Genomic DNA, 16312 nt, shown 5'->3' with positions numbered 1-16312 from the left:
AGCTGAGAGTTTTCCATTACCATTGAAAAATTCCAGTTCAGTTAATATGGTCTACAAGAGATGTTTGAAAATACCGTGCAAAAATAAAAACTACTTACGTGTTTGGGGTAAACCTTTTTTATTTCTTGACATAGTCTGCTATTAGACTTATACAATTTGTCCAATGCTGTTCTAAATTGTTGACCCCTTCCGAATAATAGGAATTGTCCAAGTCTGCAAAATAGTTATCAGTTGCTGCAATCATCTCCCTGTTTGAATAAAATCTTTGTCCTGCCAGCCATTTCTTCAAATTAGGGGAACAAACAGTAGTCCAAGGGAGCCAAGTCTGGTGAACAGGGGGGGGGGGGGATGTGAAACAAGTTGGAGTCCTATTTCCAATAATTTTGTGACCACAACTGCTGAGGTGAATGCTGGCGCATTGTCGTGTCAGAAAAGGACTTTTCTGTGGTCCAATTGCCGGCGTTTTCTTGCAGCTTGGTTTTCAAATGGTCAAATAACGATGAATAATATGTACCTGTAATATTTTTACCCTTTTCCAGATAGTTGATGAGGATTATCCCTTGCAAATCCCAAAAGACAGTCACCATAATCTTTCCAGCCGAAGGAATGGTCTTCGCCATTTTTGGTGCAGATTCTCCCTTGGTAACCCATTGTTTAGATTGTTGTTTGGTCTCAGGAGTATAGTCATGTATCCATGTTTCATCCACAGTGATGAAATGACACTTAAAGTCCTGTGGATTCTTCCTGAACAGCTGCAAACCATCCTTGCAACACTTCACACGATTCCGTTTTTGGTCAAGCGTAAGTAATCGCGTAACCCATCTTGCGGATAGCTTTCTCATGTCCAAATGTTTATGCAAAATATTATGTACCCATTCATTCAAGATGCCCACAGCACTAGCAAATCTCATGCACCTTAACTCTTCTGTCATCATATCATGGATTTTATCAATGATTTCTGGAGTCGTAACCTCCACAGGGCATCCAAAAGGTTCAGCATCACTTGTGCCCATATGGCCACTCCAAAAATTTTGAAACCACTTATAAACTGTAATGTTTATCAAGCTTCTCTTTAGTCTCCTGAGGCGTTTTGCCTTTCATAAAGTAATGTTTAGTCACCACATGAAATTCTTTTTCGTCCATTTTTTGACAATCACTCGACTTCCTTGATTCACACGAATGCCAAACACAAAGAAATAGACCAATATGGCTGAAACTTGGTGTGCATTCTTTCCAAAGAAGCTACCAACTAAACATGACCTTGATATGTGCCGGTGGTGCCATCTCTCTGACTTTGCACAGACTTTTCAAACGCCCCTCGTATATTCACAACTTTCTATGATTAGCCTTTTTTGGCAAAATATATGCATTAATACTGACACCATTTAATAAGCACCAGAAGTTTTAATTCTGTTCTGATTTGCTAATACAATGAAAGCCCTTCCATATAAATTGCACACCACAGCACATTCTTTATATACTCAGAAGACAGCAACACAGTAAAAGTAATGCCATGACCAGCTGATTTTGTGACGTTGTATTAATTTTGGTTCAGATGGTGTTGGAGTTCATATTCATTTCTCAGTTGTTACTCTGTTATCATACAAACTTAAAATGCACCTCTCAAGTGTAAATGTCAGGTGGTCCCCTATAAATGGTGAGTGGCAGTAAAATTGTTTTGAGAAAGTACATTACAGAGACATCCATGTTCAAATGTGTTACTTATTTATAGTAATGAATAAGAAAATAAATTTAGCCTGTTGAAATGCAATTATTCAATGATTTGTTAAGGTTGGCAGTGTCTGTAAACAGAACATGATTTCTTTAGCTTTCAATCGACAAAAGGGGTGGTGGTGGGTGAGGTGAAACTTCTAAGAACAACTTTACAAGGTATGCTGACCAACATGTACTGATCACAAGTATGAACTGAAGCTCAGCATCGCATTGACAAGTTAAAGAAGGAAACTTTTTTTTTATTGTTACTTACATGTTCCATAGATTTTGCTGTGATGACATGCAATTTTTGTCACTTTTAGTATGGGTAAAACTAATTTCTCAGTCATTATAAAGTGGTAAGTCAATGCCAGTATGCCTTCATTTGTGTTTCTTGTCCACATGTCAGTTGTAACACTCAAAAAATTACATTTTTAAGGGCTTTTTCTAGTTTATTTTTTATCTCCTCATATAATTTTGTGATCAGCAAAAATTTAAGTGTGGTTTTACCTGGCAACTCATATCTGCTATTTAAGGCATGAACAAAATTTTTCAAACCTTGTTGGTCAGAAGTTCTGTATGGCAGTATATCAATAGTGATCTGTTGTACATAAAGAGACTCAAGTTCTCTCTTTACTTTTGAAATGGCATCGTACAATTGACTTCTGTTAAAAAAATGTTTTGTAGAGCTTCTTGATTTTTTTTAGTTGCACCTGTTGTACTTGATCTGGCTCACTAGTTGATCCCTCACCACGATTCTCTAGTTTTGCACCATGCTTTCTTTAAGTGGTCTCTAAAATGAGTTGTATTCCATGAATGTTTATATTCTTTACTGCAGATGGTACACTTCACAGACTTTTTATTGTCCCCCACTTTCTAGAAAAAATTCCACACAGAGATTGATTTTTATGATTCATTCTCAAAACAATAACAAAAAACTCTATTTATGCACTTCTCATGCAAACAAAGCAATCTCAGAAGTGCAGGATTTCCTCAGCCAACAGAGACTATCAGTGGCACATGGATTGTTTCATGTCAGTACCATTCGGAGCATTTCATGGTGACTGTGATCTTTGTCTCACTGCTGCTGATGACAGCGATTCAACAGTTGTGGAATGAGAGTTGCATGATGAAGAATAATGGGTGGTTGTGTGGCATTTAAAAAACGAAATAAATACTGGAGAAACCATTGTTGGCACATTGAGGTCACCTCCTACAAAACCAGATCATTGAGATTGTTGCCCCTGCTATTACTAAAAAGCCTACTGCCCTTCTTCAGGAACCACATGTCATTCTGACCTCTCCATATAAATCACTCCATGATGTATTGCACTAATCATACTGTACATACATACAAAGTAACTTAAAATAAAAAAAGTGAGTATCTGAAGCTTCCAATCTTAGACACATCAGTGGAAGAATGCTGCTGATTTTTTTGTTACACCATTCACATTTTGTTTACTGTTTACTTTTACTTCCTTTTAGTGTAAGTGTATTGAAGACTTACTGACAGGAAAAAGCTGTTGGTACTCTCTAAAATGCAAATCTTATTTCACTTTTACTTTCTTTACTCACAGTAGCAACAAGGATTTGTAGTCTTATTACAATGGTAATCAGATAGTTTAGGATACTAAATAATCATATATACTCATTCATTTAACTATTCACTTATCATACTGTCTAAATCCCATCATGAAACAGAACCTTTAGAAATGTTGCATCATTGGGCCAAGCACCAAACCTCTGGTAATAAAATGTTTAATGCATCCTGACTCCAAATTTAGTTTCCTTCTTGTGGCATTATTTGTTATTGCGTTCTTACATTTTCTTAGTAGAACTTTATTGTCTACATAAATAAAGGCTTTGGCAAGATCATTGAAAGTTCCAAGATGGTAATTTCTGTCGTTTATTATTATTTGAATTGAGTTCATGAGATTATATGTTGCATCCTGAGTGGAAAAGCCTTTACAGAAACTAAACTGAGTTGTTGACAAGAGATTATTCTCAGACAGATGGTTCAGTACTCTGTTGTAAGTGATTTTCTCAAAAATTTTTGAGAACACAAGAAGGAGAGAATTTGAGCTGTAATTAGAGTGCTTATCTCAACTTTGGTATATTGGGACTACTGTGCCATACACCAATCTCTCCAAAAATTCACTTTGATTTGTTGTATGGTTACAAAGGTATCCCAAGAATGGTGCTACCAAATCGGCAAAAGATTTTAGAACTTTGGCAGAGATACTATCATAAGCAGTAAGTTACTACTTTTTAGTCACCTAATGATTTTTATAATCTCTCTTAACAGATGAGTTGGCAAAACTGATATCTAGTGGTGGAGTATTTATTGCCTGTCTTAATAAGCTTATTGGATCTGCTTTCAATGGACCATTATTTGTCCCCATGTTTTCAGCTACTGTTAGGAAGAATTCATTGAAATTATAGAAAATCATCCTATTTCATATCACTTGCCACCCTGCTACTGTCATCTAGGAGTTAAATATCATTTGCTTCTTGAGTTTATTCATTTTGTGCCTATTCATACTTCAAATTGTCCTTTCTTTGTTATTGGAATTTTGACTTTTTTGTGCCCAGTGCATGAATTTTTCCTGTTTGATAACTTTTTGAAGAATTTTGCAGTACTGCTTGTAGTGAATTTTTAAATCTTCATTAGATCTAGTCTTTTGTATTAAATAAATCTCTCTCTTCAATGCATTAAATAAATTTCTCTCTTCATTGTACAAGAACTTTGATCCCAGATGTTAGCTAACATTTTTCTTAGCTCCCACTGTTCATGTCCTTTAACCATTGTAAAGAAAAACTGGATTCATAATGTTGTAAGAATATTATTAAAAATAATTAATTTTCTCATCTGCTGTGTGCACTTAGTAAATTTCTTCTGATTCTGTCAATTCTCCCAGAGTAGTGTGAACTGAGTCGCATTAACAATTTTTTGAACATTATTTTCCCTGTGATTCTTGAAGTTTTCCTGGCATACTGAATGTTTGATGAGATTTCGGGATTGCAGCTGGATCAGGTTGACTTCTTGCCATGATATTTTGACTAGCAATCATCCAGCCATCTTCAGGTGAGTGTCCATCACTGGAGACTGCAAATTCCCAGAGTCAACTTTATAGGAAAAAGTTGGCTCGAAAATGCTTGTGAATTGGCCTCTGCCACAGGAGCATCCTCTATCGAAATCCGCACCCTCTGGAGCTGTTATTCTATCTGTGGAGTGCAGGCGAATGCGTAAAGGTGAAAACTACATGTCCACCCTCTGTCAGAATGCGCCCCTGCATTGCCAAAAACAGACATCAGATGTCGCCAGACGTGTCATTATGAATAAACTGTCTTCTCTCAGAGGAAATTGGAGGGATCACCAAGCCTTGTCCAGTTGAAAACTGCCATCACAATTTATAAGATTTTGCGCTAGGTGTATCTTTACAGATTATTTAATTATTGAATCCCAAAAAGTTTTTGCTGGGACCCAGATTTTCGTGGCAGAAAAATCCATAGTGTGTCCTGTGGTAATACAGTGCTCAGCTACGGCTGACTTACTGGGCTGCGAAAGGTGAGTGTGGCGTTCTTGTCCAATGCGCCTTTCATGTACTGTGTGTGTCATCTGACTGATGTAAGCTTTGTGACACTGGCAAGGAATTTTATAGATCCCAGCCTTCCGCAACCCAAATCATCTTTTACTGAACTAAGAAGGGCACTAATCTCCACCGGTGGCTGGAGGATTACTTTAACTTGATGTTTCCTTAGTATCCTGCCTATTTTAAATGAAAGGTTGCTGGTGTGTGGAATGTTGATGATAGCTGTTCATTCAAGTGTACAGTTGTACCCTGGACTTGAATAGCTCCTTATCTTCTTGATGTTGTGGGTGTTCATGTTTCTTCCTTCTTAGCGCTGTTCTAATCTGATGTGGAGAGTAACCATTACCTCTGAACACCAACTCTCAATGTTCCCACTCCTTTGTAAGGCTGCCTCCATCAGAAATATCTTGAGCCTGGTGTACCAATGTTCTAATGATGCCGGTAGTTTGTGAAGGATGATGACAACTCAATGCTTGCAGATAAAGGTCCGTATGTGTTGGCTTACAGTAGACAGAATGCCCTTATGACCCATCCACTCTCTTAGTAACCAAGACGTCCCAAAACGGCAAGCAAACATCCTTCTCTATTTCCATCATAAACTGGATGTTCTTGTGGATTGCATTCAGATGTTGCCAGAACCATGACAGTTCTTCTTCACCATGGGGCTACACTACAAAAGTGTCATCTACATATCGCCAGAAAACTCTCAGTTTAAGTTCTGCCGAATCTAGTGCCCTTTCCTCAAAGTCTTCCATGAGAAAGTTTGCTATCAAAAGCGAGGTAGGACTGCCCATGCCACCACTGTGAGTCTGTTCAAAATATTTGTTGTTGAATAAAAAGTAGGTTGAGGAAGGACGTGATGGAAAAGTGCTGTTATGTTGGCCATGAACTTATTGTTGATGAGCGACAAAGAATCCATAAGAGGAACCTTAGTCAAAAGTGAGATGACACTGAGGCTGACTAGTAAGTCAGTTTCACTGAGTTGAAGTGACTTCAGTTTATTGATAAAGTCAGCCAAGCTGCGAACATGATGTGCACTTCCCCACAAAAAGTCTCAGTAGAGAGTCGAGATGTTATCACCAAATCATACGTGGGGGTGTCGATACAGGACACGCTATGGATTTTTCTGCCACGAAAATCTTGGCCCCAGTGAAAACTTTTTGGGATTCAGTAATTAAAGAATCTGTGGAGATGCAAAATCTTATAAATCATGATGGCGGTTTTCAACTGTACAAGACTTGGGACCCAGTGATCTTTCTAATTTCCTTCGAGAGAAGACAGTTTATTCATAATGACATGTCTGGCAACATCTGATGTCTGTTTTTAGTGATGCCTGATGTCTGTTTTTAGTGATGCGGGCATGCATTCCAACAGAGGGTGGACATGTAGTTTTCACCATTACGCATGCGCCTGCGCTCCACAGATAGAATAGTAGCTCCGGAGGGTGTGGGTTTTGATACCTCCTGTGATGGAGGCCAATGATCATGAATTTTCGCGCCAATTTTTTTCTATAAAGTTGCCTCTGGGAACTTTCAGTCTCCAGTGACGGACACTCTCCTGAAGATGGCTGGACAATTGCCGGCTGAAATATCGTAGCAAGAAGTCAACGTGATCTGGCTGCAATCCCGAAATCTCATCAAACATTACTTTTCCTTTCTAAGTTAAACCTGACTGATAGAGATGCTCTATTGCTGCCATTTGACTATCATGGTCAGATTCCATTTATTATGCAGTTCAAATCTATTTCATTAAATCAAATCTTGACATCAGTAACTCTAGGTGCCCTCAATCAAAATTGTTTGGATGAAGTCCATGTTGAAATCTCCACACACAATCACTTCCCAGTTATTTCTACTAAATCTTATTAGTATTCACTCTCATTGTTTGATGAAGTTTAAAACATTTCTTGTTGGATCCTACAGGCAGTCAGAATTGGTATCTTGTATGTTTCAGAGTCCATTACTAAAGTACAGCACTCTTCAGTGAGGTCTATAGCCAGGGACTTTATTTTAATTTTGTGTATATAGATTCTCCCCCTCTCCTTATATTACATGTATGTAGAATAATTTTTAGATTTTTCAGTGTCCTAGATTGGTATGGGTAGGTCATTTTTCTTATTGAACAGTTTTTTAGTGATTGAAAAGTTCAGATATATTATGACTGTTGTTTTTTGTTTTTTTCCATTTATTGTTACACCTACATCTATATTTATTTGGTAGCTGTATTTTCTAGAAAATATCCACTAAAAACAGATCCCATGAAAATATGGTGGGAAACTGGTTATGTAAGTAATCTCTAACTGGAATAATGACAATATTATGAAAAGGATAGGTAACTACTCATCATATAGTGGAGATGTTGAGTCACACACAGGCACAAAATAATGACTACTAAACAAATGAGCATAACTCTCACACATTCAAGACAATAAAATATTATGCTAAACATATTCACCTTAAAAGTAGCACACAAGCGGCAGCTACAGAGTATGCCACAAGTGCTCCTACTGACATCATGTCAATAAGTTCATCCACATCAAAGATGAGTGCCATAAGACCTAAAAATCCAGAAAATTTGTGGACTTATTTAAAAATTAGCACAATGAGGGAAAGCCTTTTTAAAGAACTAGGGTATTAACATGTAACATACTGTAATATCATAATATCTCTTATATGAGTGAATTTTTCATTCTTACAGTTCATTCCTTAGACTAATATCTAAATAGAGGCAGAAGTCATTGCCCACGTAAAACATGGCTACATGGAGTGAGAGTGCAACACAGCACCATTGAGTTCATGCAGTGCACAGTGCTGATGACATTCAGTGAGCTGGAGGAGTGTTGTGAGTGGATGAGAAAACAGAGACAGGGGAGACTGCTGGAAAGAGGGTGTTGGTACTGAATGAGCGACATTAGGGTTATGGTGCAAGCTGGAGGTAGGTGTACTGGAAGGAGTTAGTGGAAACTGAAGCCAGGAGTACTGCAAGGACAACTCCCATCTGCATAGTTCAGAGAAGCCAGTAGTATGGACTCTGAAGCAGCCACTGAAATAATGCATACTGTACTCAGCAGCATGTTCTGCTATTTAGTGGTCAGCTGTCTTCTTGTCCATAGTTGATGATAGCTGTTCATTCAAGTGTACAGTTGGTTGATGGTCATGTCCATTTAAAATGCTGGGCAGAAATTGTAGCAGAGCTGATATATGACATGACTGTCTTCATAGTGTCCTTGTCTCTGATGGGACTGGATAAACTTGTGATGGGACTGGAGCAGGATGCACTGGGTGGGTTCATTGGACAGTTTTTGCCACTGGGTCTTCCACAGGAATAAGTCTTATGTGTCTTAGGGGCTGGGAGACAGTGTGGCATAAGGATGAACAAGTATATTGCATAGATTGGGTGAGTGGTGGAATACATTTCTCAGTACTTATGTCCTACCTATTCCATTTACAACAAAATAGAAAAATAATTGCATACTCACCAGTTAAAACACCAGCACAAAGTGTACCAATGAATGGTGTTCTGAACCTAGGGTGCACTTTTCCCATGAACTTAAATAAGAGGTCATCTGAAGACATAGCATAAAGTAACCGTGAGAGTGAAAACATTCCACCAAGGAAACTGAAACAAAGATAAATGAATTGCTAAGAAGTTTTTTCAGGATATATTAGAACCTTAATACATGTAAGTAACTTATTGTTTTTCTCTGCTATAAGTATCAATGGTTTAACAAACATATTTGTAGAAGCTGAACCAAAATACTTTTACAAATTTTGAGGGCTGATTCCTCATATCAATACAAGAAAAGAAATCTAGAAACATATCTCCAAAAATCATTCCTATATGATTTATTGATGAAAGTACAAAATTTCAAAATGTCCTCCACTTATGGACTGTTTCAAACACTTTTAGATGGTACTGAATCATTTAATAGACTCCCATGGCATTTTTGTGAAGGATCTCTGCACAAAAATGTCTGCTGTTTAAACCAAGAGTTTTGTATGGTCCTAAAAATAATGTACCACAGCACTGAGGTCAGAGGAAAGAACAGGCTCAAACTGGCCTCCTGCAACATATTGATCTATCATGGTACAAATCATCCAAAAAATTTGAACTAAATATAATGGATCATCCATGTTGCATAAACTGCTTGTTTATTATTATTATTATTATTATTATTATTATTATTATTCATAGGGACACATCCTGCAGCAACTGTGGACAAGAGCAAAAATTTTTAGGTGTGTATACTGAATAAAAATGGACTTGGAAATCACAAAATATAGATCATCTCACACATCTGAGCTCAGAAAAATGTGCTTTTTTGTGTCTTTGCTCATTCTGGTGGTGAAACTCCAGGAAGTTGACTCACTTTTCTATAAGTTAATTCAGTTTGGAATAATTATCAAGGACAGTTCCAGGTGACAATGATGAAGTTAACAAGCTCAAGGTTTTAACCAAAAAAAGATCTAGCAAGAAACACAAGATACAAGTGATGTAGCTGCTATGCAAAAGCATAAGAATATCGAAGTTAAAATGTTTTTTACAAGTAAATAGGATGGGTCAAACAAAAATGTTGAGAAAATGGCTTGAAAAGGAACCTGAAGGTGAGGGACCTAACAGGCATCCCAAGAGATGGTGCATCACTCAAGTGAAATGGGATGTGGAAGTAAAAGGAGTGGTATAACAACAAGTTGAGCGGCAAGACATGTACCTTGACATACCGTATATACTCGAATAATCCCCGCATGTTTTTTACCGAATTTTAGGACAAAAAACTGGGGTGTGCGGATTATTCGAAATATTGTTGGTACTGCTCCGCCTCCAACAATACATCCCATTATACCATTGCACTGTTGCAGCCTCAGTCTGTGATGCATCAGTAGCACATCAGGAGTGAAGTATTAACATCTTCGATCTTGTTAATTATGGCTACAAGTTCTCGTTATTGCTCGTACACTGCTAAAGAAAAAGTGAAAATTATTGAAGAAGCCGAGAATATCGGAAACCATGCAGCAGGAAGAAAGTACGATATGAGTGATAGTTGTATTCGCAACTGGTGAAAAAATAAAACACAGCTTCAAGAAACTAATAGTAATCGCCAGGCATTTCACAGCCAAAAAGCGAAGCATCCGGACCTCGAGAAAATGCTCTGCGATTGTGTAGATGAGAAGTGACAATACGGATGCGCAGTGACAAGTGAAATGTGCCAACTTAAAGCATTGTCTTTAGCTAAAGAACTAGGCATTACCAGTTTCAAAGCTAGCTGAGGCTGGCTATCAAGATTTTTCAACCGAAATGGTTTAGGATTCTGAAGGAAAACTACTATCGCTCAGCGGCTTCCATGCGATTACGAGGAAAAAATAGTGAATTTTCATTGTTAGGTGATAAACCTGCACCGTAAACAGTCCTATATATTATTGCAAATTGGTAATGCGGATCAAATGCCAGTCTATTTTGAGATACCGCTCGACAACACGGTGAACAGGAAAGGAGAATCCAGCATCATGATACGAACTGGCGGCAGTGAGAAACAAAGATGTACAGTGATGTTGTGTGTAACTGGCAATGGACGAAAGCTACCACCTTATGTGATATTTAAAAGGAAAACTATTCCGTAAATATCACTAAAAGGCATACCGGTATTAGTGAGAGTGAATCCGAAAGGGTGGATGGACAATGAACTTATAATTGACTGAGTGACACATGTTTGGCAATGTCGTCCTGGTGCGTTACTGAATTTACGCAACTTGTTGGTCCTGGACAGTTTCCACGGACATACAACTAAGGAAATGTGAGACAAATTACAAAACGGAAAACTGACATGGTCATTATCCCTGGAGGCCTAAAATCCATTCTACAACCACTAAATGTGTCTATAAATTGGACATTCAAAGCTGCACTTAAACAGCAATATACGCAATGGATGGCTGATGAAAACCTAGTGCAAAAATCAAATGACTGAATTGGTCCCAGATTTGTGAATGGGTGAAAAGTGCACGGGACTACATTCCGCAACCACTGGTGGAAAAATCCTGCAAAAAATGTGGAATCACAAATTCACTGGATGGAACAGAGGATGATATTCTATGGGAAGATCGTGAAGACGACAATGATTCTCCCACTAGCGATGACGATGAAAGTGATGAATAGAGTGGTAAGAGAGGAAACGTACCGGTATTGATTAAAATATTTTATTGCACATACCATATTAACAAATTCTTAACAAGATAATTCACATTTCTTTTTTTTGCTATTGTAGGTACACCTAGAGTCCCGGCTGGCGGTGATAATGTTCCCTGGGGCCCGCCCGTCTAATGGGACAGCCGGCCAGCTGCACGCGGCTGGTCGCCCGCCCACCGGCTGGCCAGCTGCACGCCGCTGAATCAGTTGCGTTTTAACGATGTATCAACCTGTACAGCAGCATTGCTTCAAACCAGTAGTTATTATACATACTTTTGAACACATCATAATGTTGGAACAATTTCTTTTTTGTAAATAAAACAAATTAAAGCAAAAAATAATTTATTTTTTTTCCTCTTCCTCAAAATTGGGGTGTACGGATTATTTGAGGGCGTGTATTATTTGTGTATATATGGTAGATGGAAAACACAATTTTACCTCATGCCCATGCAATCTGAGATGGTTAATAGATGATGATAATGATGATGACTGACAACAGCTTCACAATACATGTACTTGTTTATGAAGAACCAGCCACAATTTGAAAATAACAATAGCATTTATAAATACAACATTAACAACAAAAATAGCCACCATGATTCCTGTCTTTTGTGTGTAGAAAGGTACAATGTATGCAGGCATAAAAAATATATTGCTATCTGTCTAGTGAATTAAAGGTGGTAACAAACACAATGAACATAATTTTTATGACAAATATTTTAGTGTACTTTGGTTACACATATTAAATTTTATTTTAGTTAATGATTAAAATAAAAACCCTGGTGTACAAAAAAGAAAGGAACTCAGATTGTAAATATGTTTCATTACAGACCATTGATGATGTTTTATTTTAATAAAATGAAATGCATTTGCTGACAAAACATACATTTTCTTGTAGTTGCAAAGATGGAATTAAAATACGCTCAATAAAGAAAATGTAGAGTATTTGTGAATCTACTGACATATTCCATATCACAGTGAACTGTAACATTGAAGGAACAGATAACTAAACTAAACTAAACTAAGCTACAGACTTTATGTATCATATTGTTTTAATACAACACAGATGCTAATTATAATGTGGATAGACATAGAAGAAAGTTACCACAAACTGTTGTACTTCAAATTCGCCATTCTGATTATGAGAAACATAATAATCTTGCAATATGTGACGTGTGTCTGTGGTTGTGAATACAAACATCCATCAGCTCGGGAATGTGACATTGAAAATTTGTGTTGGGCTGAGACTTGAACCCAGATTACTCACTCTACATGAGCAGTTGCCTTAACCACTTTGGCTATCCATGCAATTACTCATGGCCACACCCAAATTCCCATATGTCATCGTTCCTGCATCACAACCTGTACTCATGCACAAATTCTGTAATTCCCATACAGGGGAGGAGATTTTAATTGAAAGTCACTGCCTGGTATCAGCCAATAAATATGATATTGCAGTGCCTCTGTTGTTAAGAAGAATGATGCAATGTTCCCTCAGACATGCATGCATGTCCATAGGAACAATGCATCATTATTCTTAACAACACAGGCACCGCAGTGTCATATTGTAATAATCTTGAGTTTCAAATAGATAACAACTACCACAGCTACACAAGGAGTGTGGTTACACATTTTGAAATATTTTGGTACACACCTTGTACTGAGGCTGGAAATAGCACCAATGCTTACAATCCATTGAGCCCAACCCCAACCAGTTTTCTGAAATGCATATAATATTGGCACATCTGCATCCTATGAAGAAACAAATTACAAATCATACATTGTAATGCTGTTTGATTCACAAAGCATTTTAAATACATAAAAGAAATCAAATTGCCATCATTTGTGACAAGTGAACTGTTATGTGATTTCTGAATGCAAGAAATATGTCATATGATAGTCAACACAAATCCATAGATGCTTTTGGGGTTGAACATTATTAATGATGTATCTGCCATGGAAATTAACAATTTTAAAAGCAAATCTGCCCCTTCACAATCACAATACTAGAAGTGAAAACAATTTCCATATGGAATATAAATCCCTGTTTAGGGTTCAGAACAGAGTTTTATTTTATGGTATAAAAATCTACAACAGTCACTGTCAGACAACAGGCAGGAAATTGAAAATCGCCAGATATTCAAAAAACAAAGTAAAAAAAAACCTCATTGCCTTCTAATTCTGCAATATATCAGACTATCTGGACTCAGCAATGTAATTCCACATAGCTCTAATGCGTGCATTAACAAATCTTGACTTTAGACAAACCACTGTCAGGTGTCTGTTTACTGGTAAAGTTACATGAAGTAGACAGACACAGAAGCTAGCTCAGTAGTAAAAGAGGAGGACCAGTATCGAGGCAAGTCACTTCTGTAAATTATACTAACAATAAATTATGACCAGAGCTAATCTATTATTTCCAAATTAGAAATAATGCCCATATTTAACAATATGATTAGATTAGCTCTGGTCATAAATTATTGTTAGTATAGCTTACAGAAGTGACTTGCATTATTCCAAATCCCTGAAGGCTCTCCTTGATGATGGTATTCATGGAATATTCTGACTGTGATATGGCAGAAAGTTGGGAATGTCTGAAGAACCCACTGAGGCTGGACCAACGGTCCAGGGCTCATCAGCAGAGTGTCACAGAATGTGAGCACGAGGACAAGAAGAAGAGCAAGTGGCCAATGGAGTCAGCACAACAGAAAAATAAAGTCCAAATGAGTGATAGAAGATTGAAAACATAATACATAGCAAAAATCTAAGACCAAACCAGTGGGGTGCAATGAGAACAAAATGAGAGTGCAGCACTTAATGACTCACAGTCCTAGTGGGCATGGACCCATAGAAAGGCTGTCAGTGATTGAGCATTATGGTCAGGTGAATTTGTTACTGCACAAAGTATTGTACACACCAGTTTGAATGTAAGATTTTGTTGTAGTTTAAGTGAGTTGATTCATGGCTCTATGCCTATATTTTACATTCATCACCACATCCGAACAACTGAAGGCAGAGCCACTGTGCAGCTAGCTTTACAGCATGGCAACATGCTCTAATTTGCCGAAAAGTTGTGTGTGGCTTTGTGGTACCATACTCCCAGCACTACAGAGGCAATGCTATCAATTGTAGATGTAACAGTGCCCTGTAGCAGACATCACTGAGTTCCTTATCTAGTGGCCATCATTAAGTTATGTGCTCTCTGACAGGCTTTCAAAATTACCAGACCAGAATACCAGGTGGAATGCAATTTGTGGATGATTGAATCAATGAATCTTTCAGGGCCATCTCAAAGTATTTTGGTACTTTGTGCAAACAGTGTACTGGGGGTTTTAATAGACCATCAGGACCTATCAATATTGGTTTATGTGATTCATGGTTAAACATATTCAGTATAATACTTTCCATAACTAATATCACACATCCATATTTGAATACTTGTAAACAAAACTGCAAGAAAAATAGCAAGGAAATAAAAGACAGTAGGGTTACTAAAAACATAAAATCAGTAGCCTATGATGGATTTCATATCAATTCATTAAAAAGGTGCATAGGCAACATATCTGTTGCCATGGCCACAGCAGTAAATGATGTAATTGCACCAGGTATTTTCCTAGACAGTTGAAGGATAGTGCAAATAACCTCAATTTACAAAAAAGTTGGTAAATAAAAAACTGGAAACTACCATCCTATTTCAATCATACCTACATTTTTGTAACGTAGTTGAGAATGTTATTCACACTAGACTAATGACATTCCTGAGTCAACACAAATTAATATTTGAAAATCAGAATGGCTTTATGAGAAACAAGTCAACTTCAGTAGCCATAGCTGAATTAATAGACAAAATAATAACTGCCACAGAGAACAAGCAGTATGTTACTGGAGTGATCCTTGCTCCAGAAAGAGCCTCTGATTGTGTCATCACCATCTTACTTGTCAAGCTGTGGAACCTGGGTATTAGAGGAACTGGCTATGAGTTAAAAAAAGCATATATGAGCACAGAAAATATTTTGTGTTGCTTAAAACATACAGTGGGTCTGTCAAATCCAAACTATCTAATATTAAATATGAAATGCCTCAAAGCTCTGTATTCAGATCCCTTTTTTCTTGATTTATGCTACTTATATACAGATATGTTCTCCTAACTCTAAAAAAATATTGTATGCAGATGATACATAACTTGCGTACAGACACAAAGCCTATGACAGTCTGAAGGTGCTGTGCAAAACTGTAACCAATGAAATACTATTTCCATGAAAGCCTTCTAAAAGTAAGTGTTTTAAAGACTACAATAATGGAATTTAACACTGGGAAACAAATACAATTTGGTATGAAATTATCTGTAGGAAATGTCATTATAAAAAAGAAAAAATGGAGAAAATTCTTGGGAATCATGGTCCAGGATGACCTCAAATGGGACATGCATATAGATCCCTTAACCTTTAAGCTGCCAAAAAACAGGTTTGCCATAAACATGATGACCAAATATTGTAATGATATGGGAGTACTAAAAACTGCTTATAATTCATTATTTTCATCACATTTAAACTATGTTGTAGAAATATGGGGTGCAAAGACACAAACAAACCTAAGACATTATAAACATACATAAAACAGATATCAGAATTATTTGTGTTGTGAAGCCTAGAGAATCACATCGGAATCTATTTCCAAAAGTCGGTGTGCTTATAGGTGTATATACATGGTAGTCCATTGATACTGATCTCATGAAATAAGCATCAAATGAAAAAACTACAAAGAACAAAACTCATCTAGCTTGAAGGGGGAACCCAGATGGCGCTATGGTTGGCCTACTAGATGGC

At 37.2% G+C, this 16312-nt stretch overlaps 1 protein-coding gene across 1 annotated transcript in view; it reads right to left on the bottom strand.

The window, feature by feature from the left end:
* The window catches only part of LOC126094954 (high affinity cationic amino acid transporter 1-like), a 121383-nt gene that overhangs the window by 1662 nt on the left and 103409 nt on the right, over positions 1–16312 (bottom strand). The window contains exons 7-9 of the mRNA XM_049909608.1: positions 13141–13238; positions 8785–8924; positions 7761–7863 (exon numbers count right to left, since the gene is read on the bottom strand). Coding sequence (XP_049765565.1) covers positions 7761–7863; positions 8785–8924; positions 13141–13238 — 341 coding nt within the window. The remainder of the gene's footprint in view (positions 1–7760; positions 7864–8784; positions 8925–13140; positions 13239–16312) is intronic.

The sequence above is a fragment of the Schistocerca cancellata genome, chromosome 8 (genome assembly GCF_023864275.1).
Source record: "Schistocerca cancellata isolate TAMUIC-IGC-003103 chromosome 8, iqSchCanc2.1, whole genome shotgun sequence".
In the NCBI taxonomy this organism is placed as follows: domain Eukaryota; kingdom Metazoa; phylum Arthropoda; class Insecta; order Orthoptera; family Acrididae; genus Schistocerca; species Schistocerca cancellata.
Note: the sequence above shows the minus strand (reverse complement) of the source record. Positions and strands in the feature narration are given on the sequence as shown.